General features: G+C 40.5%; 1 protein-coding gene across 17 annotated transcripts in view; it reads left to right on the top strand.

The window, feature by feature from the left end:
* The window catches only part of DLGAP1 (DLG associated protein 1), a 365,353-nt gene that overhangs the window by 257,691 nt on the left and 84,209 nt on the right, over nt 1–23,453 (top strand). For all 17 annotated transcript variants that reach the window (XM_015855355.3, XM_015855353.3, XM_085539647.1 and 14 more), the window contains 2 exons: nt 19,010–19,187; nt 21,365–21,605. In XM_015855355.3, the coding sequence (XP_015710841.2) occupies nt 19,010–19,187; nt 21,365–21,605 (419 nt within the window). The remainder of the gene's footprint in view (nt 1–19,009; nt 19,188–21,364; nt 21,606–23,453) is intronic.

Below are 23,453 nucleotides of genomic sequence, written 5' to 3'. Positions count from 1 at the left end.
CTGTCAGGAATAATTTAGGTATTGCTAATCTCGCTCTAAGGGTAGGAGGAGGGACCAAATGATCCCATGAAGTGCCCTCCAGACCAATCTTACATGATTCTGTTTTTCTCGGGCTACTGAATATATCCAGTATCACCATTCTTACTTCCTTTCTTTAACTTATTTTTTGAATATAAAAATAAAACCCTCATCAGATCCAAATTATTCCTGCTGGCCTACTGTCAAATAGTAAATATAGATATCCCACCCACAACAGCACTGAACAATTCTGTAATGCATTCTAAATGTTATTTCATTGTTAGCATTTTGAAATCATGTTGTGCATGCTGCCAGCCATACCATGCTTGGATCTCAGTATGAGATCTTGTACTATCTGGTTTAGTTTACTAAGGGGAGCTCAGCTGATGTATTAAACCTGCCATGCAGAAAATGCACAGGCATAAAAAGAGATGTGCACTTGCACAGAATTCAGTGTGGAGTCCTTAATGTCCAACATAACAAGACAAGTAAACAGACAACAATAATGAAGTCAATTATTCATGATAATTTTCTGTCCTGATCAGCTAGAAGTGTGCTGTTCTTCTACCATGAAATGTTGGAGCCCCTTGAGATTAAAAATAGAACAAGTTAAAACAGTGTATTTTTGGTTTAGTTTTGATGTGAAATTGCAAGAGAAACAGTAGCATATTTCTTCTGCAGACTAATGCTTAGGTATCTTCTGCATTGTTGTTGAGGTGAGAGAGAGACATGGAAACGAGTAATGGTTCTGTCCTCACAAATAGAAGAAACTATTACTAAGTCATGCTGGTTCCCAGCCATTTGTTTCTCACATTTTCTTGTGTTTATTTTACTGCTGAGATGGAGTAACTTTCAGCTCATTTCAGCAGTGTTCTGCTAGTTTGGGTGCAGTGTGGGTGAAAGCTGGAGGCAGCTCATTGGCCCCTGGCAAGCTAGGTGCTCAAGCAGGCCACCATCAAATACCACTCTGCTCCCACGTGAATAAAAGCTCTCCTGATGAGATGTGACCTAAGTCCCTCCTCCTCCTTGCTCAATTGCAAATCTTTTCCAAAGGGGATAAATTAGGGAAAACACTTAAATACTTTCTAACCTTGTGCTTGCTTTCTTAATCATTGCTTGCCACAAAGATACAGAAACAGCACGTGATCCCTGCTGCTGCCATTTGCTGGTGTGAAAAATTATTTTTCTTGAAAACACCATTGCAGCAGCTACCAAGTTCCTGTGAGGGATTTCTGTGATGGCAGCTGCAGCTGAGTTGCGTGGCAATTCCCAGCTCCCCTCTGCTACACTAGCAGCATGTGCCCCAGCTGCCAGCAACTTAGCCTGCAGCAATGCCATGAACTGCATAAAGCACTAACTTGTTCTGTCACCCATGAATGCCTGCAGCAACATCCAGAGCACCCAAATCCTTCCTTCTATTTCCATGGCAGCCATGCTTGGGTTGTGCCTGCGCAACTCTGCACTGTGACAGTGATGTATCATGATGAAGGCAAGCTCAGGATCTTTCAGGGCTAGTCCATAAATCTCTCCTGTTTTACATCTGACAATTGCTATTGCAAATCTACACTAAGCCTTCATTACTTTTACAGCTGAAACTAAAAATCTCCCTTTGAAAGATACTCCTCTGTGGGCCAGTTCCCAGTATATTCATAGTTATTATGTATGACTTTATTACACCAAAATAGGCATAAAATTAGTAGATTAAAAAGACAGAAGTTTGTTAAAATTCTTTTAATAGTTAATGTTTATTATGGTCTACATGACAAAAATTTTAAAAGGTAATAAAATGCAAAATAATACAAGAGTCTCACTTTTATTATTTATGGTCCTTGCTTTTCAAAATTAAGAATACTACTTTAATGACACTTAGAGAAAAAGAAATGCTTCTAAACATTGGCATAAGTCTCAGAACCTCAGGTAACAATGATTTTTAAAATTACTTTAGGTGAAACAGTGTCAAACAATGAGGTCAAAAGAGTCAAGACTTCATCTCACGGTATTTATTTCTGTAGTGCTGATAGAAATTGTATTTATAAAAGCTGGAATTTCAGGGGTGGAGGTGTCACTTTTTGACTCAGAAAAGGTCATTTTCCTTATCCTGGTGGTGTGTAGCCAACACGTCATTCCCCCAACCTCCTGTAGTGGTAGCCAAAGGTGTTAAAAATATCAGAAATGTTGGCAGTGTCCAGTCAGAGGGGCCCAATCTAAATGTCTGGTCATGAATTTGACTGTTGCAGAATCTTTTGGCCTCATATCAGTCACACTGCTCTAAGAGCTGTGAGACAACAGTGCTTTGGCAGAGATTTGTTGCTCAGACTCACTTGAAATTCTGGTGAGTCAGGCTGTGCCACTGCAGTTGTTCAGTCATCAGCTGTTGGGTATAATGTAATTTCTGGCATAGCAGTAACTCTGCCTATTACTTTACTTTTCTGAGGTCGTTTCATTTGTGGCACAAATTGATTGCTGTTTGCTTGTGAATAACAAAGGAATTTGAACTGATAAGGGGTGGATGGTGCCATATTCGTGTTAGACTGATAAGAGCTGGAATGAATGTTAGCTTTGTGACATTCTGTCTGTTGCCCTTTTCCTTCCTCTTTTCTTTACTCCCTTTTGTTTGTTTTCTTTTAAGTAATTCCTTAATAATTCCAAATCATGATCCTAAGTACTGAGATAAGTGTCCACCCTTAATAATGAGCCAAGGTGTGCAAGAAGAGTACTATAGTTAGACTCACTGTCCCCTTACACAACAAAACAACTTTTTGACCATGAACCACTTCTCCATTTCCACCTTCATACTGATTATTTCGTTTTTTAACAAATTTCACACCTTTGGAAATAATAAGGACATGGCATGCATTTATTATATTTCTGGGCCTACCCCTGCTAAGTCTTTTTTCACTAGTGATTATATTAACCTTTTTCACTTGTCCTGTTACTAATATCACCACTGTGAGTCTTCCGTGGTTCTATAGTCCCACAGTTTCCAGGCCCTAACCAGAGCTGCTCTGCTTCTAACATTCCTGCAGTCTTCTCTCTGCATGCATTTATTGCCCAGAGGCATGCAGGCTGCACTGAAAAATAGCTCTGCCTGTCTGTATTTCACAGCTCTACATGCAATGGCTAGTTTCACCCTGTCAGCTGCCTTTGGAGTTATTTTTTGGGCAACCGGGTCTGCTGCCCTTGTTCATGACCAATGGCCAGGCAGTCCTTGTGCATGGACCCTGGTGCAAAGGCATGAATTGGCTCTCTCCAGTCGCTGCTAATTGTCCTTTCTTCAGATTCATTATACCTTCATGAGGACTGTGATACCTGCCTGTGTGATGCAGCACAATCTTTGGCCTCCAGCAAAAGATTGACTAGCCCTTGCGTTCCACTGAAATTACATGTTACAGCTGTATTTCCTGCCACTGTTCTTGCAAGCAGGTTGTCCATGTAAGGGTAGTCAGTTATTTAAAGTAATCAATTCCCTTAGAGGCAACAACCCAAAGAACAGCAAAATGATCAATTTTGAAGTCATACAAAGCTTCAATCACCTGAGAAGCTGCTTGTTTAAAAACAGAGCAGTAGTTTTGATGTTGGTGTTGCAGAGATTGTTCATCTTTTGGGTATGTTTTCAGATTTTGTTTTGTCATATACTTTCTTAGATGATGTATGTAACAGACAGTAATGATAAATAACACATAAAGAATCTTTATTTGTAAGAAGTATCGTTAAAGAGTAGGGTGAAATAAAATAGACCTGAGATAGATGCCACTCCTCTGCCCTTACACTGGGACGCCCAATGACCACAGCACAGGCTTGAGACAGAGGTTTGGAGAGCATCTCACTCCTGGACAGGGTAGGCAAAATGCTCTAAATCTACGCTAAGCTTGATGCTTGTTTTTTTTATTCTAGAGCATGAGACTTAATAGGAATATGGCACAGAAAAAAAAATGAGGCTGTTTCTCTTAAGGTTCTTGGGAATGCTAGGCAACTGGGATCCAAATCTTCAGTGTGCTGTTTACAAGTCTCAAGTGTAATGTACAAAATCTGAGCTCTGGGGGGTGTGTTGGCTGTAATTTTTTTCCTCTGAAAAAGTACATGTGAAGTTTTAAATGTCGGCATCCTACCCTACACAACTGGATGATAACCTTAGCCATGAATTAACTCAGCTGCTTGTTAAAAACATTATCTTGCCAGTATTCTTCCAAGTTTTTTATGTTGGTTTGTTGTTTTTTTTTCGATTCAGGCAAATCTAACAGCTTCCTCTGCCTTGAAATGATACACTAAGGTTAATTATAGTTCTGGAACACTAAGGTATGATTTGGCTGCTGGGTACAAGAAGAGCATCGTGAGCAGTGCACCTGGAGAGAGAACTTGGCTTGCAGTGCTCATGTAGGTGTGAGAAGAGCCAAGCAAGCGTATTGCCCTGTACTCACCAAGGTGCTTGGGGAGAGCCCCATCACACTGCACAAGGCAGAAGCTGCATCTGCCATGTGTTTCCCCACTGGAGCTCCCCACAACCTGTGAATGCAGCTCTTTGGACTAACAGTAACTCATGTTGCATTTTGCTTTCTTTTGAAATCCATACCTACAACTGTCCCATTCCTTGGCACCTCTCCCCCTCTCTTCCTGCCATCCAGCCCACACCCACTGCTAACATATGTCCCAGAGGTGGCTCAGATGCTTTCACAGGGGATAGATGACAGCTAGGCAGCCTTCCCTCCAGCTAATCCTACCTCTCCCCATCCCTCTGTGCCCTACCCATGCATGCTAACACACTGCTTCCCACTCACTTCTCTATAAAGGGAATTTGCTACCCTTCACACCATAACAGAAGGAAATCTTAAAATGGTTTTGTTTCTTTTTGTGTTTTTGTTTTTTTTTTTAATCCCATAGGGAAGGTCTTCAGAGCTAGGAAAAGATCTTTTAATATATCTCAGAGATGGAGGCTGCCATGAAATAGGCTGCATAGAAAAGAGAGCTCACAGGCTGACAATTACAGTCTGGCTGGGTAGTGCAGGGTTCCCACTGCATCCTCTGTGCAAGCCTATTCCTGGAAAACCTGTGAATTTGCTGATGAAAGCCATTTGGAAGGCTGTGAGGAACGCTGGTCTCTGTTAAGGTCTCGTTTCTCCTCTTTGGAGAATCAAAGAATAGAATTGTTTGAGTTGGAAGGGACCCTCAAAGGCCACCTAGTCCAACTTCCCTGCAATAAGCAAGGACACCTACAGCAGATGAGGTTGCTCAGAGCCCTGTCCAGCCTGACCTTCAGTGTCTCCAGGGACGGGGCATCCACCACCTCTCCAAGCAAGATGTTCCTGTGCTTCACCACTTATACTGTTAAAAAAAAACAGCAACAACAAAAACCCCACCTTCTTCTTTATATCCAATCTGAATCTCTCCTCTAAAGAGAAGAGACAGCAGCACCAATGGCCCTGTGTTGATGGCAACACAATCCACTGAGAGTCGGGGACAGAAAAACCCATCTGATCTTACATAGGAGCAGCATCCCACTTATAGCTCCAAGATTGTTGTGAGACCTCAGAGCTCACAACAGAGATAATCTTTGACCTTTCCATAGTATTTTATGAGGAGTTACTGATTAATCTTCTCCTGCTGAGACTAAAGCTAGTATTTAGGAGAATGGGGGATGGGGACTGGGCCCATTAACGTAAGCAGAATTTGTCTAAGTTGAGGGGAAAAAATGCAGCTCAGATTTTCCCCTTGACAGACCTTCAGCAAAACTCAGGATCTGATCAAATGAATGTGTAGCAAATGCCTAATTACTTCCTTGTCTGCCTTTAGATAACAAACAACTTTTTAATTTTTAGTATTTTCTCATTACTGAATAGTTCTCATCAGTGAATAGCGAATAGCTGTATACACAAAAATCTGCCTTCTGATGTCAGAATTGCTTCCTTACTGCTATAAATGGATATTTAGCATAGTTATCTGTAGTGAAACAAGTAAGATTGGTAATGCAAGCATTGTATAGTGTAAGTGTATTACTATGCTGGGATTTTCTTTGTTTCCTGCTTCCAAATACCTTTTCTCTTAAAAAATGTGAAAGTAATTTTTTTTAGCAAGTTCCCTATTGCTGTAGAGAAGGACAATTCCTTTTTCAACTGCAGTGCTGACCTGTCCTTTCCAGTCACCAAGGAAAGTGCTTTCCTTCATGAAAAGCACATTAAAAAAGCTTTAAATCCTACCACTTCTGTAACGATGTGACGAATGCTGTGAAAGCAAATTGCTCTATGAATCCTAATTAATTGGAAGTCGGGTCCTCAATTCATCTGGGCTGTAAAAATCAGAATATATTCTAAGGGGTGATAGATGTGTTGCAATTTTTTATATCCTCTCTGTTTCTTGGGCCCTTGAACTTTGTGTGCTTTCTTCACCAACAGTGAAAACTAGAGGGTTGTTCCTTTTACTGAAAAGATTTTTCAAGCCTCGTGAGGGGAGCTTTAAGAAAAATAATAATGTATTGCAGAAGTGTAATAAATTGCTATCTGTGGCAGCGCTACATTATTCCTCCCTCTAGTGGCTGGCTGGCTCCAGGGAGAATAAGCAGAGCTCTTTATTAACATCTCATTAAGTTATTCCATTAGCTTAGCTACTGGGAACTTATGTTTTTCAGGCTAATATCCTCCAATGCCAAGCCCACTTGGTGCCCCTGTGTATGTGGCCATGACTGTGTGCCAGATCAGCTTTGCAGTTTTTCAAGGCCAACTTTCCACAGAGTTCTGAAGCTTTTTCAATCCCTTCTGTACATCGCATGATTTCCAGCAGCAGTCACATACAGGAGATGACCCCACTTATTTTGCATTTCTATGGTTCCACGTGGTACACTGCACCAAATCCAAGCAGTTTAACACAGATGATCTCCGATGCACGTTAAACTGAACAAGTTAATTTGAAGCAGCTTAATTTGTCCAGTCATGGTCCAATAGTGAAGTCTGTTCAGATAGCAAGCTGGGTATGAGTGCTTTCTCTATCTATCATGGTGTGGCTATGTATTTCTTTATGCCAATGGGCAGCTCAACATGTCATTAAGAAAAATATAATATTCCTTTGTGGATAGTTCAGGAAAACAGAAAGGTGCTGCAGGCCTGGAATGCCCTACCTACTTAGTTTGAGGGATAAAATTGAGTGGGTTTTCAGATTCACTCATCACAGGAGAAACCCAGCTCTTGGAACTGATCAGAGCCTCTGAGGTGGATCTGTGAGTGCCACACAGAGACATGATGGTGTTCTGACACTGTCAGACAGGTCTTATCGTAGTATCATAGAATGGCCTGGGCTGAAAAGGACCACAATGATCATCCAGTTTCAACCCCCCTGCTATGTGCAGGGTTGCCAACCACCAGACCAGGCTGCCCAGAGCCACATCCAGCCTGGCCTTGAATGCCTCCAGGGATGGGGCATCCACAGCCTCCTTGGGCAACCTGTTCCAGTGCATCACCACCCTCTGTGTGAAAAACTTCCTCCTGATATCTAACCTAAACATCCCCTGTCTTAGTTTAAAACCATTCCCCCTTGTCCCATCACTGTATACCCTTGTAAACAGCCATTCCCCCTCCTGTTTATATGCTGCCTTCAAGTACTGGAAGGACACAATGAGGTCTCCCCAGAGCCTTCTCTTCTCCAAGCTAAACAAGCCCAGTTTCTTCAACCTTTCCTCATAGAAGAGGTGCTCCAACCCTCTGATCATCTTAGTAGCCCTTCTCTGGACCTGTTTCTTCCTGTTGTTCTGACAACAATAAATGGGGTTAGTATACATTACCAAAACTTAGGGTTTTTTTCCTAATCAAGATGACAGAAATCCGAGTGGTAAAAATAGATGCTGCATATACAACAAACATTCAAGGAAGAGTTCATTTGAGGAAGACAGCACCTACTCATGCTGTCAATTAAATTAATCAACTTCACAGCAGAATTGCAACCTCCCCTCATAAAAACCATGAGGCTCAAGAAAGTAATGTAGGTTCCATCTTCCTTTGCTTAGAACAGACATTTTATGCATTAAACTCTTCTGTATGTTTAGTAGACTGCAGAGCTTTTCAAACAGTTCTGTATTTCCTCAGCAAAACCATTGACTTGAGACAAGTGTAAATCACCATACAGTCCAAAATTATTCTGATTTAAAAATTCATTTCTTCTAAAGTACCTTTTGACCATCACATTGAGCATTCTTTACTCTTTTATTGTTCAGCTGCTTCACTTTGCGTGGAGTATCTGTCTCTGGAGTTGAACTTTATTATCTCAGTCATTCTGTCTCTTTTGCCTCCAGTAATACAATAAAAACATGATGCTATTCTTTTCCATCGGAGAACCTCAGTCATGTTTGCAAACTTTAATTCTACATCATGAACCCAACTGAGAGGTGCTGTAGGGAAATATCAGTGTACCTGTTTGCTAAGCCTGAGAGTTTATATGACTTTCCCTCCAGGTCACAGCAAACTTCCATCAGCATCAACATCTGAACTCATGAGTCATACATAGTCCACTGACAGTAGTTTTAAGTGCCAAGAGTTTACTTATTCTAGAAATTCTAGTTCTTAGGGTTTTTTGTTATGGTTTTTTAAACAAAAACACAGAGATCTGCATGTTTTCATTTGAGCCATCTTCAGCTTCACCATATTACTGCATTCTGGAAAGGAAAAGGGTTTTATCTCCTTCGTGAATAGTCTACAGGATTCTGATTTATATGGCATAAGTGCACACTATTAATCAGTCCTTTGTGATGAACAAGTTTTATTCATTTTCCTAAGCAAACACAGAAATTTGGGCACTTTTCTTCTACATCTGACTTCAGAGAATTAAAATTTTTTAGTCTTTCATTGGAAAATAGCAGTGTTCCAATTAAGAAAAACACACTTTTTAATTCTTCTAAATATGTATTTGGAAGTACTTCAGAATGCCAGTTGTTACAGGTCAAGGTGCCATCTGACTTACTCGCATATTAAGGGTTTTCCTCTTTTAAAATGAGGTACATCAGCCCTTTGAATGTCTTCCACCCTGAAGAGGGTCTGCTTTTTTCATTCTTATTGACTCCATCTGAATCACTGCCCTTGACATTAATAGCATGATTAGCTGCACCATAACGGGTTCTCTGTTTCTTAATCTCAGGACCAAATAAATGTTTCAGTGTATTTAATTTTCACTGAATTAAAAGATAGCTGTTTTCAATAACTGTGGGAAAAAAGTCCCTTTTAATCTCCAGATGGATTTATCTTTATTATGCAAGCTTGTCAAGGTATTTTTTTCCTTTGTTCTCTCATATCCCAAAATATAATTAATTCTGCTTCATTGGGATACACTGATAAAAAGCTTGGCCAAAGAATAGCTTGTAACACATAATGAGTCTGTTTTGTTGTTGGTGTTGTTTTTTAATACTAATACATATAAAAATACGTCTTAAGCAGCATTTCAGATTATTTGAATGTTTGTCTTATAAAAAAAAGTTTTTTTTTTCTAATGGATGTAAACTGTAGACTTCCTGCTGGAGGCTTGCAGTGGTTTGGTCCTGTTTATAAGCACACTTACGAACCACATTGTCCAGACAGTGGTATATTTCACATGTACCTGAAATACTCGGTTACCATTTCATGCTGAATCTCAGTACAGCAGATGGATCTTTCCTTAACTACTACAAAGACTTTGGAATGGAAATAGTGAATCATGAAACATATATTGACAGCTAGGTTTCTTGAATTATCTGGGTATCTTTCAAAAGATTTCTTTTGAAGTGAAAGCAACTGAAGGGAATGTGGTAGGGGCTTCTCTTTGCTGAGGAATAGCTTTAGTAAAGTTATGTGGAGGGAAAGTCTCCCTGCTCCTGGGATATTGCTATGGCTGTGATGATTGGAGTAAAAGGGAAAATCTCCTAGAGCAGGAGAGACTGCAGCCCAGACAATCAGCAGAGGATTTGTTAGAAGCCCTGCTTCATGCCATTACTTTTTAATTTACTTGCATCCTAGATAGCACTTCTGGTAAAAATACAGAGAAAAATGTTTCTAGCTTCTTTGGTATGAGAGGAGAAGCTGTAAGGTTTTATCTTAGACATCGGTAACACCCATCTGAACAGTTTTTCCCCTGACAGACTTTTTTAACGGGAAAAGACAGCTGCAGGTCACACCTGAGCTCCAAGCTGTGTTCATCCAGACACAGCCTGAGAAACCCGCGGTGAAGTTATGTAGGAGGTCACTGCTCTGTCTTCTCACTCCCCTCGCAAGCCCCCCTCTGCTGTCAGGAGAGGCTGGCGTTCAAGCCAGACATCAAGTTGTCTTGGCATTTCAAGTCAACACCTCCCAGGTGTCTGCAGAGAAACAAAACATAGTAAGTCAAAATTACTTGCCTGGAAAATAAGGAAAAGCAATCTTCTGGCACTTTAAACTGCTTAGTGTTCTGCAAATAAAAACCAGCTAAAGTAGAGGATACCATAACAGACTTTTAGTGAGAGTGCACATATAACCTTTGTAAATGGCATCAAGAGAAAAGAGAAGATAAAACCCACGACCAGCACCTGTATATATTATAGTGCAATTCAGCAACTTGCAGGTGTTACCGAGAAATAATGCATGCCACAGCAGGGGCATATAGTCACATAGTTTGCTTGTCCCTGGATTGAATCATCCTTCCTCAAACTTTTTGGAGGTTTGGAGGTTGTGCTGTTATTCAATGATATGTGAGGGTTAGCTCATCCTCTTAGCTTAGCTGTATTTGGTATTTCTCCCTCCTCATTGCTTTGAGATGTCCTTGCTTTTCAGAGTTTCTCCAATGCTTTTGTTCCGGGTAGCACATCTGTACAGCTGGTGTTGAATCTGCATTTTTTTTAGTAGGCATCTGAAACTTTTGAAACAGCAGAAGGCTGAATAGGAAGTGGGAAAAGCTGTCTCTGTAATACAAATTTTTGGAAAAACACAGGTGGCAGCTTATTCATGGAAAGGTGTTGGAGAAATGGTGCTGACTTGCAAAACTGAGATGTGTTCCTATTCTCAGTGGGAGATGTTTATTCAGATCTAGCCTGGGTGCTGGAAAATGTCTTACTGAGCAGGGTGTATTGGAGCAGATTCCTGCAGACAGAGCATGCAGTGCACAGGGGACCATCACCTGGTTACTGCTGCACGTGATGCTGGGGATGATCACCCCTGAAAATGTGCAATGAAAAATAATCTAAGCTTTGACACTCAACAGCAGATACTTCTCTCTTTTTTTAGATTTTCCTGGAAAACATCACCTGTAGGTAAACACTAACTGATATCATATGTCAGTTCAGCACAGGAATATGTTCAGTTTTGGGAAGTCTGCCCAGAAGATCTCTTTGAGCTGAGCAGGATGCTATGCTCCCACTCCTGGGAGCAAGCTGGTACTTCGGCAGAAACCATGGTGCTAAGCAGAGGGCTGGTTATGCAGCTAGCACTGCAGGAGCCAGGGTGACATTCCTGAAAAGCAACAGCTTGTGGTTTGGCAGAGAGCTGCACTTCTTGGGTTTTCCCAGTGGCAGAATTAATAAGACTTTCAATGTATGAATGATGGAGATCTGAAAATTAAATTAGGCTGTGAGGTCCAAGCTTGTAGAAATCAGGGTTTTTCTAGAACAACACAAGGACTGAAATGGGAAATATCTTGGTTTCATATACTCTGAATAGCTCTCACAGTATTCTAACTAGGAACTACCTAAGAAATTCAAACTTTACTGTTTGCCCCAAAATCATCAGGAAATACAGATCTGCAGGTGTGCACAAGAATGTTTTGCCTGTGTTAGCAGACACAGGAGAGAAGGAGGAAAATGACAGAATGATTTCATGCACTTACAATAATAGCTGCAATTAAAATACTAGGGTGTTTAGTGGTCCATGTCCAGTGCCAAAAGCTGTGCCTGTGAAGACCTGGTGGCATCACCAGCCCTACTTCTTAGGCTACCCTCACATGGTAGATAATTTTCAGTGTCACAGCACATCTTCAGAGCAGACCAGTTTGTGGAGCTCATCAAAATGCACTGATGTAGATACCCAGTCTTGAAAGGTGCACAGTAGCTACAAGTGTTTGAATAGAGAATCTCCATCACTCAAAATTAAGTTAGTGTGTCATCATCTTCCATGGGTGGTAAGGTGACACTGGAGTTTGTCCATGTTAAAGTGGGAGAAGGTGGAAGCTTGTGGTTGATGTCATCTCTCAGCAAACATGTTTGCACGTTTGGCTGGCAAAGCAAAGTGCTTGACTTACAAAATGAGAGTTCCCAGACTGCAGATGACTTAAATCTCACTAGAGGGAAGAGGTGGCACAAGTCAACAGGAACATGGTGTGATGTGGGATCAGAGGGGTGAGCTGAGAGGAGATGACGGTGCCTTCTGCAGGAAGATTTTTTGTGACAGAAAATAGAGTGGAGAGTTCATCAAAGCAGTGCTGTAGGAATTTAATGGAAAAAAAGGGCTGGGCTCTTGGAGGAGATTTGGAAGAGTGGTCCCTAATGCAGATGAAGCATCTGTCATAGAAGCATTGCTGTCATAGAAGGATCCCTCAGAAACCCACAGAAGAGCCTGGTATTATGTTTGATGTAGGTTCAAAAATCTTTTCTGGAAGAAATGGTCTCTCAAATCTCTTTGACCATAGACTTGGTAAGGTTGGTAATTAGGAAATGAGGCCCACAGCTTTTCTCTGTGGGCCTTCTGAGAGGAAAGCTGATCTTGTCAAGGTGATTGCTCTCAAAGATGGTACATCTTACCATGGTAAGTGTTGCAGTTCTCTTCTAGTGTAAATAAAAACTGCATATTGTGCAGTAACAGCTTACCCTGGCATCACTGGGTCAAGCTGGTTCATTGGGTTGAGCCGTTTCTATACTTCAGCATCTCTTCTCACTCTCTAAGGTGGAAGAAAAGAATACTCACAACTGTTACCCCCACACACACCCCCACATAGGAATCAACACCAGTATGTAGACCAGATTTCTGATTAAAGAGAATTGTATAATGTCTGTCTGCATCATCTTCCATCTGCTCTTGACAACTCAATTGCACATGGCACAATGTGTCAATTCCGTGCTGCGCTCTATTCTTTGACCATGTCTAGAATGCATGGGAATGATTCAGCATGTCAGCGGCAGGTGAAAGGATCCTTCAGTTCATCAGCCAGTTCTTTTGACTTTATGTAGCATCTGAAAGGATCTCTGAATTAAAGGAGGATCCTTGTTTTGATGTGTGTTGATAGCTTTTATGCAGCAGTCAGCTCTGTTTGGTAACATTTTATTCCTTACAAAGGAGTGGATATGGTCATACAACATCACCCCCTATCTTCAGTTAAAAAAGAACCAATTCCCATCCCCAAGCTTCAGTGTCTTTTGAGAGAAATAGTTTTCCCCTAATGAAATCCTAAAGAAGTGGTATCATGGCTGATTCTGAAGCTGGCAATATCCCAACATGGAGAGCTTTAAAGGCAACTGTGCTTTGTAGAAGCAAGTGCTGATGGAGGGGAGGAGGGACAAGCTGATGAAGTTCCTGCTGTCCTCTGTGAAACAAGAAGAAGGTCTCTAGCAGAACACCATGTGCTTACTCAAAAATAGCTGGATATAGGCACGTTAGAGAGCTGTGTGATGCTACACTGATAGACTTCTGGATTTTTTGGTTGTTTGTTTCTTTGTTTTGATTGCTTTCTTGAGAAGCTTCATTTGATCCTAAACAAAAACAGAACCAAAGATCTTCAAAACCCATAAAAAATCTCTGGTGAGGGGAGAAGATGCTAAAAAGTGTTTTTGTACTGCTGTTGTCTCTGTCAGTATCATGACAGCCTTTTGTACACTGTACTGAAAACGCAGCAGAACATGGGTGCCAACATGATTAAATTACCCCAGGCTGCTGATCCGTGTCATGGCTGGAGTCAGGCGGATGCACTTGAATGCCTTTGTTCTGTACATGTTCTTCCCTGATGTCCTTCGATGTTTGCTCTGTGTCAGACTGCAGTTATTCTTCCCTCTGGCAAAGCCAAAATGCGGATGAAACAAATCACAGAGATGTATATTGGGCAGATCCAGTAGCCAAGCTGGAGGTGGGGCATTCAGCCTATGGTAATCAAACCTCACAGAACCAGGCTGTCCATTGCAAGCTAGAAAAGAATTGGAAAATTGGGTAATAGTGGGAGGTTGCAGAGTTGGACTGGTTTTCTTCTTGTTGTTGGGCTTGGTGTGTGTGATGTGCTTCTGGGGACTTTTTGTTTGCTTGAAGGCTGGTTCTAATACACTCCTTTGCTGGCTTCCAGAGGTATTCAGGACTTATTTTCTATCCCTGCCTATAGAAAGGGAGGGGTGGGGGAGGTAGAGCTAGATGATCTTAAAGGTCCATTCTGATCCAAACCATTCTATGATTCTATGACCTTTCCTTTATTCTGCTTTGTCATTTTGTGTTGGCATAGCACCACACCCAGCTGGCACAACCCTGTGCTTTGTGCTGCGAATCTGAATGCTGAACTTTGGGGAAGATAATCTGGTCTCAGGAATATTTTTCCTTACAACACTTTTTCCTGTTATTTTATACATCTAAGCTAAGGGGATGCAGCCATTGAAGGTCTAGTCTCTCCCTGCCTTCATTCAGAAATGAAGTGCTGTAAATGACAGTGTCTTTGACAAAAACCACATCTATGACAGCCTTCTTAAATGAAAAGAAAATATTAAAAACTATACTTGCCAGTTCTTGTAAACAGGGAAATCTTTCTTGCCTGCTTTGTCATTTCAAAGCCTTTTTCAAAGGAAATAAATTCTTCAATGAATACATATTAAAGCTACTTCATTTTCACCCTGCTAAGATTATGGGTTTTTAGCCTTTAATATATATGTGAATTAGCTAAATTCTAGACAGAATATATGAGTCATAAACAACAAGGCAGTTTATAAAGAGAATTTATGGCTATTCTTCGCTCCTTGCTAATCCTGGTGATCATCTGAGAAGGTGACTGAAAGAATGCATGTTGCAATGGTGTTAGAGGTGATTACGTGTGCATTTTAATTCCTTTCATTTCTATACCTGAATGAAAATGAGAGACTCAATCTCAGTATGTCTAAAAGATAAGGAGCAGAAATCAAAGGGCAGTGTGCAGAGGCAGCTTAAATATTTCCTTTGCACGTCTATGTGATCTTCTGTTATAGACGATTCGCTAAAACCTATTTTCTGCTTAAATTAGTGCTCTTTTCCTTGTAAGACCATCTCACATTAGTAGTGTTTTGCTTTCACAGGTTGGATACTTCAAACTTTCTTGAGGTACAGTGTCAGAGACTTTGGCCTTCCTTCACCCAGAGAAACCTTTGTTTCTCACCAGGACTCAGCAAACGTCTAGGCTTGGTGTCAGGAAAAACTTCTCCAAAATAGCAGTCAGGCAGTGGGATGTGGCTGCCCAGGGATGTGGTGAAGTCACCATCTCTAAAGGTGTTCAAGAACATGCAGATGTTGCACTGAGGGTGCAACATGGTTAGTGGGGAAATACTGGTGGGGGGTGGACAGTTGGACTGGATAATCTTGAAGGTCTTTTCCAACCTTGGTGATTCTGTGAAACCTCATCTACACCCACCTCAGCACAACTTTTCCAGTCAGTCCCCTTGGGCTCCACAGTAGGGTCAAGCAGAGTCCTGGGGAAGGGCCTGGGCTCTGAGTTCAGGACTACATTACAGTTAGTGCTTGTCCCACATTACACAGGCAGACACTGAAGCACAGAAATGATGCAGTGCACCTGAGGAAGACACCGAATAAGTTTAACAACTCACATCTGCCTTCTGCCAGTTAATATATCTAATGCGTGGAGTCCCAAAGTCTGAGTCCCTTGCCCATTATACTGAGTTGTGGAAACTAGGTTGGCACCAAAAAAAAGTTTAGGTAATGCAGAATAAACAGAATATGGAGTTGAACCCATAAGAAAGAATAGGCTATTTTCATTTACATGTTATAGGTAATAGAAACTCTGAAAACAATAAATCAGACATTCAGATGTTTTCCTATTGTATATAGCCATATTCTTGACAGAGCTGAATGATTTCAAAATTCATTGGCCTTTCAGCTGTTCATTGGAGCGTACTATAGAATATAGTAACAATTTATTGCACAGCTATGAAGATAACATTAATCATCATAAATGGAAACCTATGGATGTTTCTTCATCTGTGCTTTAATATCTTTCCCCCATTGCTACATCCAGTGAAGCAGTGATTGTAGCAATCAGTAAGCAGGAAGGCACCTCCTCCAGCAGCTGCCAATATCTTAGTCAGGTTTAAACAACAGATGGGAGGTATGCACAGACTAAAATAAGTGGCCACCTGTAAAATGTTGTTCTAGATATTGTTCTAGATATGCACCAAACTGGCAGGTCATATATTCAGGAACAAAAGTACTGAGAGAAAGTAGGCAGCTGTGCTGACCACCCACATCTGAAACAGCAGGAAAGTGTTTTCTCTCATGGATGCATGCCCTTTTTTGACTGCAAAGTTGGGAAAGCATTCTTATGCAATGCAAATACACATAAAAATGAATTTCTGTACATTTTGTGAGTACTTTCCATGACTGTGGTAGCATCTGTGCCCTGGGTACAACATGAAAACCTTGCTGACCTTCATGCCTGCACCTCGATATAGTGCTTCCAGTCTTTAAAGGGCACCTGCCTCAGCACTTGCAAATTTCTGTCTGGCACTATCTATCTGTGCACTGAATTTTGCCATGTGCTGCAGTTTATTCTTGTGAGCTCAGCTAATCAGTGAACAGCGACAGCCCCAGGTGACACGTTTGACTAACTGGCAGCTAATCAAGCATATTTGAATTTTGCATGTCACATACTGGCAGCAAACTGTTCACAACATATTCATGAAGTACATTTTGAATTAATTTAAGAAATGCAGTTCAGGCAACGCTGATCAGTTTACAGATCTGCAGGGGAGTGAGGAAGCTTGCATGCATCTGAAAAAATAACGTCTGTTGAATTATTCATTCTGTCTTTTTAACTGTTTTATTCTTTTTATTTCTATATTTCTATCAACTAACAGACAGGATTCTTTGTTTTTCCAAGAGATGTATGGTTAGTGTTAGTTATAAAAATGCTGTAGCTGGCAGCGTTTTCTAATGGTTGTTTTCTCATCATTTTCTCTTCGTTCTTTTGAGTCATTTGAAACATTACTAATTCTGACATCTAAAAAGGTTTCTACATCTTACATGTGGAATCAAATGGCTTAAGGATTCAGAGCATATGAAAATGGCTCCTTTGAGTATTGCACTGCATACACACTGAAAATGGCAAGCAAAGGATATATCTTTGTGATAAGAATACCTAGTAATTAGTATAAGTTTTTATATTTTTATTAGGCAGGTAATTAGCAGCCAGATAATACAGTATTTCAGAGATGGCCTAGATTTTATTACTGTATTGAACTATTCAGTAGTAGGCCCATTTGCTGTACTACTTAGGTGTGCAATTACACAACGGACTTGTCCTCCTAAAAAATACATTGACAGTTACCAGAAGTGCATATGCCACTGGGAAATTGCTCATACTAATTGCCATAATTAGTTACTTGCATGCAAAATATCTGCAAATGCTTGGCAAATTAAATGTACAATCTCTTCTTTCAGGTCAACTGGGTTTGCATTTGTAAATGTTAGTTAACCAAGTTTAAGCCTTCAATTAGGTAACAAATATTTTGTTTATATACATGCAAGGATCCACGTATTATATACCTTTCAAAATGTAAAATTTTGTCATTTTAGTCTGTTGGCTTTGCAATACTTGGAGAATATTGAAGGTATTTCAATACAAATACCCCTTCAATACATTATCTGTTCATTGTTTAAAAAGGTATATAAATATATATATATATATATTTGTATCGTAAAAAAGACATAAATCACTTTTATTGTGACTCACATCTTTATGGGTGCCTCAGATTGTGAAGACAACGCTTACTGAGCATTTTCAGAGGGTAAAACATCTCACAAGTGGAAAATCTTATTTAGATGTTATGAGCCTTGCTAGCTGACCCTAAGTACTCAGGAGCTGATTCCTGAGTATTGCAGTTTGTGTATATTACTTACATTACTACTTGTCCATCTCATTTGACACCTGTGTTGTAAAGATGAGGGTTGTTTCCACTTCAGGGATACAGTTGTGGTTTTCACACTTCTAATTTGACATCAAGTCATTTAAAGCTACTTACCTGGTCTATATTTTCTCAAATTGCACCTTCAGCCAGCATTCAAATTTAAAATTAAAGCACATCAAATTCAACCATGATTACTGGTGTGATTTCCTGAGTTAAGCTATGCTGTGAAGTCATTTTGCGTGTTGTGGATGATCTGCCTGCACTATTTGCTCATATGACCTTGAAGACTTCATCCCTATTTAACAGGAACATGTGTGAGTCACAGAGCCAGGTCTGATCAACAACAGCCTTTCTGAGAGAGGAGCAAGCACTTAAAAAAAAAAAAATAGAACCTCTGGCCACATCAAGAAGTGTTTGGCAGGTGTTTTGAGGTTAATACTCACAGATTTAGTCTCAGGACACTCCTTTCCTCACCACGCTCTCTGTCTGATTTTAGTGGTTGCAGCATTCACCTCTAAGCACTTTCTTCTACTGCTCTCACCTCAGTGGTTCCACTTGGTCTTTTAAAGCCTACACATGAAGTCATTTCAATGTCACTGCTCCTCTCGTCCCACATGGTGAATTTTTTATTGGAGCTGGTTGCTGCCATCATCAACACAACATAAAATTTTGCTGTGCTGCTGTCAGTAAATAAAAGTTATGTTACAATTCTGCTTAGGCACAGTTTACACTTTACATCTCTCTTTCCACCAAATGAAAGTGAGGAGTATTCCAAACAAAAGTGCTGACATTACACAGTATTTGTGTATTTATGAAATAAGGATAACGACCAATTCAAAGTATTGCTGTCCCAGTGAAAAGCACTTGCTTATCCCCACTTCTAGTGAGGCCATTTGTGATTTATGAAATATCTTTTTTTCCTTTCTTTCCCCACAAACCTCTCAGGATATCCAGTGAACACTCGCCAAAGCTTCAGATTCGGAGCCACAGTTACCTGAGGGCAGTGAGCGAAGTCTCAATCAACAGGAGCTTGGACAGCCTGGACCCTGCGGGGCTGCTGACATCCCCCAAGTTCCGCTCACGCAATGAGAGCTACATGAGAGCCATGAGTACCATCAGTCAGGTGGGTGCATGCATGGGAGACCAGGGCATCACTCACCAAACCAAGTAGAAGCACTGTTTGGCTTTAAATAGACTCAATCCATTGCATGCCACATGCTTTCAAAGCATTTACTTTTTATTCTTATTATTATTTTAAGTTTTCACAGTTTTGTTTGTGAGGATGCAACATTTGTTAATGCCATAGCCTTCCTTTTACAAAAGGATGAGTAGGACAATATGCAGTTTGTTTGAAGGAGAAGCAGTCTGATCTTTTGTTTATCTTATCCAAAAGCAGGTGCTCATCAACAGTGTCTTTCTGCTTGTGTGTTAAGGATCTGGTCTGAAATCAAATTCTCTGAACATCCCTCAAAAAATCATGTAGAAGCTGACTGTGATGCTAAAGGAAAATGAATTCCACAGTATTCTTACAAGAAGATTACTATATTTTCAAAATTTTTATTACCTTGTTGTATACATTCTTAACCCTGAGTGTCTCGTATCACAGAATATACGAAGTGCAAAGATCTGCTTATCTTATCAACCTGAAATTCTGTTAGACTGTTTCATGTTCACTCTAAACCAGATGACAGTAAGTCCCACTGTGACTCATTCAGTTTATGAATTTTAACATCATAAAGTAGCTTCTCCTTTCCTACAATATGCCTGTGCAGTTAATTTGGCCAGGGACAGATATGAAAGAAGTGCAAAAGTGCCAGCATTTCACAGGGCAGTGGGCCAGTAGCTCATCTGCTAAATCCTGTAGCTCCTTAGTGTGACTTTGGGTTTGTTTGCTTAAGTGCATCATTCAGATAAATCTCCTGGATAAAATAACTTTGTTAAGCAAGTCTAGAAGCATAGCAGGCAGGATCTGTGATGCTGTGATTCCTTAACATTCCTTAACATTGGGATGTCAGATCACTGAATGTCAAAAAAAAGTGAGTGATGTTATTGATAGTAAGACTTCAGCTGTACCAAATGTATGGGCCATTCAGTATGAATTTGTGGTTTGAATTTCCGTGATATTCTGTCTTTGGACATTGTAGCTTGAGAGTATTCACCTGTGTATAATATAGTGAAGCACTTTGCATAAGGGCTGATGTTCTAGCAGAAGGGTTAGGATGTATCTAAGAGAAGCAGCATGGAAATGAAAGTCTCAAAGGAAACTACGTGAGTATTAGGTTAGCTTACTTATTTAGCTGGTCACCAAGCTCTTAGACAAAGCTGTCTGACAAAGAATTAGTGCCATTTGTTGATATGAGTAAGAAAAAAAAAAATTTAAGTCCTAATTCAGAAATGTTTATGCAGGGATATCACTGTCCTCAACCATTTTAGAACTGTTCTGTATAATGCATTCTCCATGATCTATCCATACTACTTTAAGCAACTTTCACAGTGATAAAACAATATGTTTTTCTTAAGACTGTCTTTTTCATTTATGTGAACAAATTACTTGGCACAATGCTTTCCTTACTAAGAGCCATCCTAATTTTTTTGTCACTCTTAAGTCGTACCTTCTGGAATGTTGGCTTTTTGCATGCTTGAAAAATAGCAAATCCATTAAGTGATGTTTTTTTGTGTGCATATTTCCTACAGTGATAATCATTATGCTTTAATGCCAAGCTCAGGGCTCAATTATGAGTTTAGAAATGTGATCATCCATTCACATCTAAGCACAGATAAGTGATTTTCAGGTTCACAAAATCTGCAGCAAAGCTGCAATCCTTTAACTGTTCTTGAACTTGTGTTGAGTGGAAGTCTTTGTCACCACCTGGTGTATGCTCCACAAAGGGCCTAAGGTTTCCCTGGCACCTCTCAAAGGAGTCAGCCAGAATATGTAGTTACACAAAGAATTCCTCCCTGCAGCAAAGCTTCTTCCCACACCAGCCTCCTCTTTCCCACTGTTTGTTACTGTGTCTGCACTTGAGCTTCCACTGTCATTGCCTTTGGCTTGCATTGATTGTGTCCCAAGGTTAAGCTGACCTTTATTTTCTGCAACCAGCAAAGAAAGTGTGATTTTTGTTTTTCGGTTTAATGGTCATAATTGTCAGAACTTCATGTTCCAGGGGTGAGGAAAATCAGGTGCTGTTATGGAGACTTCCAGCTTTCCACTGGTCTTGGCTGGAATCAAGGGCTGATATAAAAATCTCTGCATAAAACCTCTACTTTTTGCATGCTGAATCTGCTTATCTTTGCCCACAGGTGAGTGAGATGGAGGTGAATGGTCAGTTTGAGTCCGTCTGTGAGTCGGTGTTCAGTGAGCTTGAGTCTCAGGCAGTGGAGGCCCTGGACCTGCCAATGCCGGGCTGCTTCCGTATGAGGAGCCACAGCTATGTGAGAGCCATTGAGAAGGGCTGCTCCCAAGATGACGAGTGCATATCACTGCGGTCTTCTTCTCCCCCGCGAACAACCACTACAGTGAGGACCATCCAGAGCAGTACTGGTGAGTAACAAGATGGGAAATGCACAGGGGTGACAAAAACGGAGGTACCTTTCTGTGCAGCTCCATCAGCCATCAGATCTCTTCCAGACACAAACCCATAAGTCTGTGTTTCAGCAGGGAGCTGGACAGACTAATCAGCTTGAAACTAGGCACAGACCCAGGCTGATGCAGTTGTGGTGTTTACTGTGTCCAAGCTAATTTATTCTGTGCTCAGAGCACACAGAAGGGAAGTCCAAGGTCATATCTCCTCCTGTTCTCATCCCCAGAAGAGCAATCGCAATTTAGCAAGGCTGAGTAAGAAGGCTGTGGGCTAACAGCACTGCTGGCTTTCATTGGGGTCCCTAAACTGAATTCTGCTTTGAGAGATGTTGTGCTTTCTGTAAGTTGGAAGTTACTGGATGTTCCTGATTAATGGCTGGTACATCTCTTCAGCTGTATTGTAGGCTTGGGAATGAAGAAGTCTGCAGGTCAAAACGTGTGCATATTCACACTTTGTTGTTACTTCTTCTACAGCAAAAATGACTCAAGCTTTGCAAGGGGGTGAGTTTTGGATCTAAATATGAGAGATACAAACATTTATCAGGGTTGCTTTTCTTTTGGAAATAACCACAATGAATTCCAGATACTGACAACAAAGTTAGTGCTTTGTGGGGAAAAAAAGCAAGTCAGAAACCAAAATCCAAATCCACCTCTTGTATTCAGGACAGAAAGAGGTAGGAACCATTGCATGCATGTGCTCTTCTCTGTCAGAGAATAAAGGACAACATCTTTCTTCCATCTTCTCTGCTTTACACAAACTTTAATTACTATTCATGTACTCTTCATATTCATAACCAATATTTACTATTACAGTTTTTCACTGTGCCCACTATCTCTCTTCCAGGTTCTGTAAATTCTGTTTTCTGTATTCTAAACTTTTAGTTTTTCTGTCTCCTGTCCCCCAGCTGCAGTTGTTTGTACGTTGCAGGTTCCTAATCTCTCACTCAAGTCTTTTTATAAAGCCCCCTGTCAATCGGTTTATGTCATCAAAGGATGCTTTCAATCCTTTTAACCAAAAATGTTCAGCTTAATTCATGATTTTTCTAAAACTGTTAGAAATACATTGGCAATACATCACAGGCATCAAAGCATTCTTAACAAATGCCGCAGAGGAGTTCTCATCTAATTCACTAACAATTAAGAAATAGCATTCATCTGACAAAATTTCTTCTGCAAAAGTAGTGCTTGTGTGCACAAAGGGTTTGTACTACGCCACAAAGACAGGATTTACAAAGGGGTTGTGTTAATTCATTGCAGGGCTTTAGCTCGTGTCAAATGTTCTGATGCAAAAGCTGAAGGATGGGGGTTTTCAAGGATTTCTCAGTGAGTTTTTGCCACCTTGGGCATCTCAAAGTGGCTCTTCATTTATTAGTGAACAATTTTGTTAGTATTTTTGCTTTATAAAATAACTGTTCATTAATCTGAGAGACAATAACTTTAACCCATATTTAAGATTGTTTAAGGTTGTTTCTGTCACTTAGAATAACAGTATCCCTGTTTGGGGATGCACGGGGTATATAAATGAGGTGTGTAAATGGAGAAGGGGGCTGTATGCACCAGCCAAATGTGCTTGGAAAACCCATAAGAGGAAAATATTTATTGTAAAATGTCTCTGGTTCACGCTGCTTTTTTGTAACACAATTACAGAGTTCTGGTCTCTTCTCTGGGTAGCTGGCTTTATTAAAAAATCCTAGGAACAAGGCGATGTTATTGAAAAATGTAATCCACTGGGTCTATCTCGCATAACTGCTTCTGTAGACAGCCCCTTCAAGCCCAGAGAGATAAGTGATTTGCAGCTTTCTCCTTGGA

Source organism: Coturnix japonica, chromosome 2, assembly GCF_054131305.1.
Source record: "Coturnix japonica strain WE chromosome 2, WE-NBRP24, whole genome shotgun sequence".
Taxonomy (NCBI): domain Eukaryota; kingdom Metazoa; phylum Chordata; class Aves; order Galliformes; family Phasianidae; genus Coturnix; species Coturnix japonica.
Note: the sequence above shows the minus strand (reverse complement) of the source record. Positions and strands in the feature narration are given on the sequence as shown.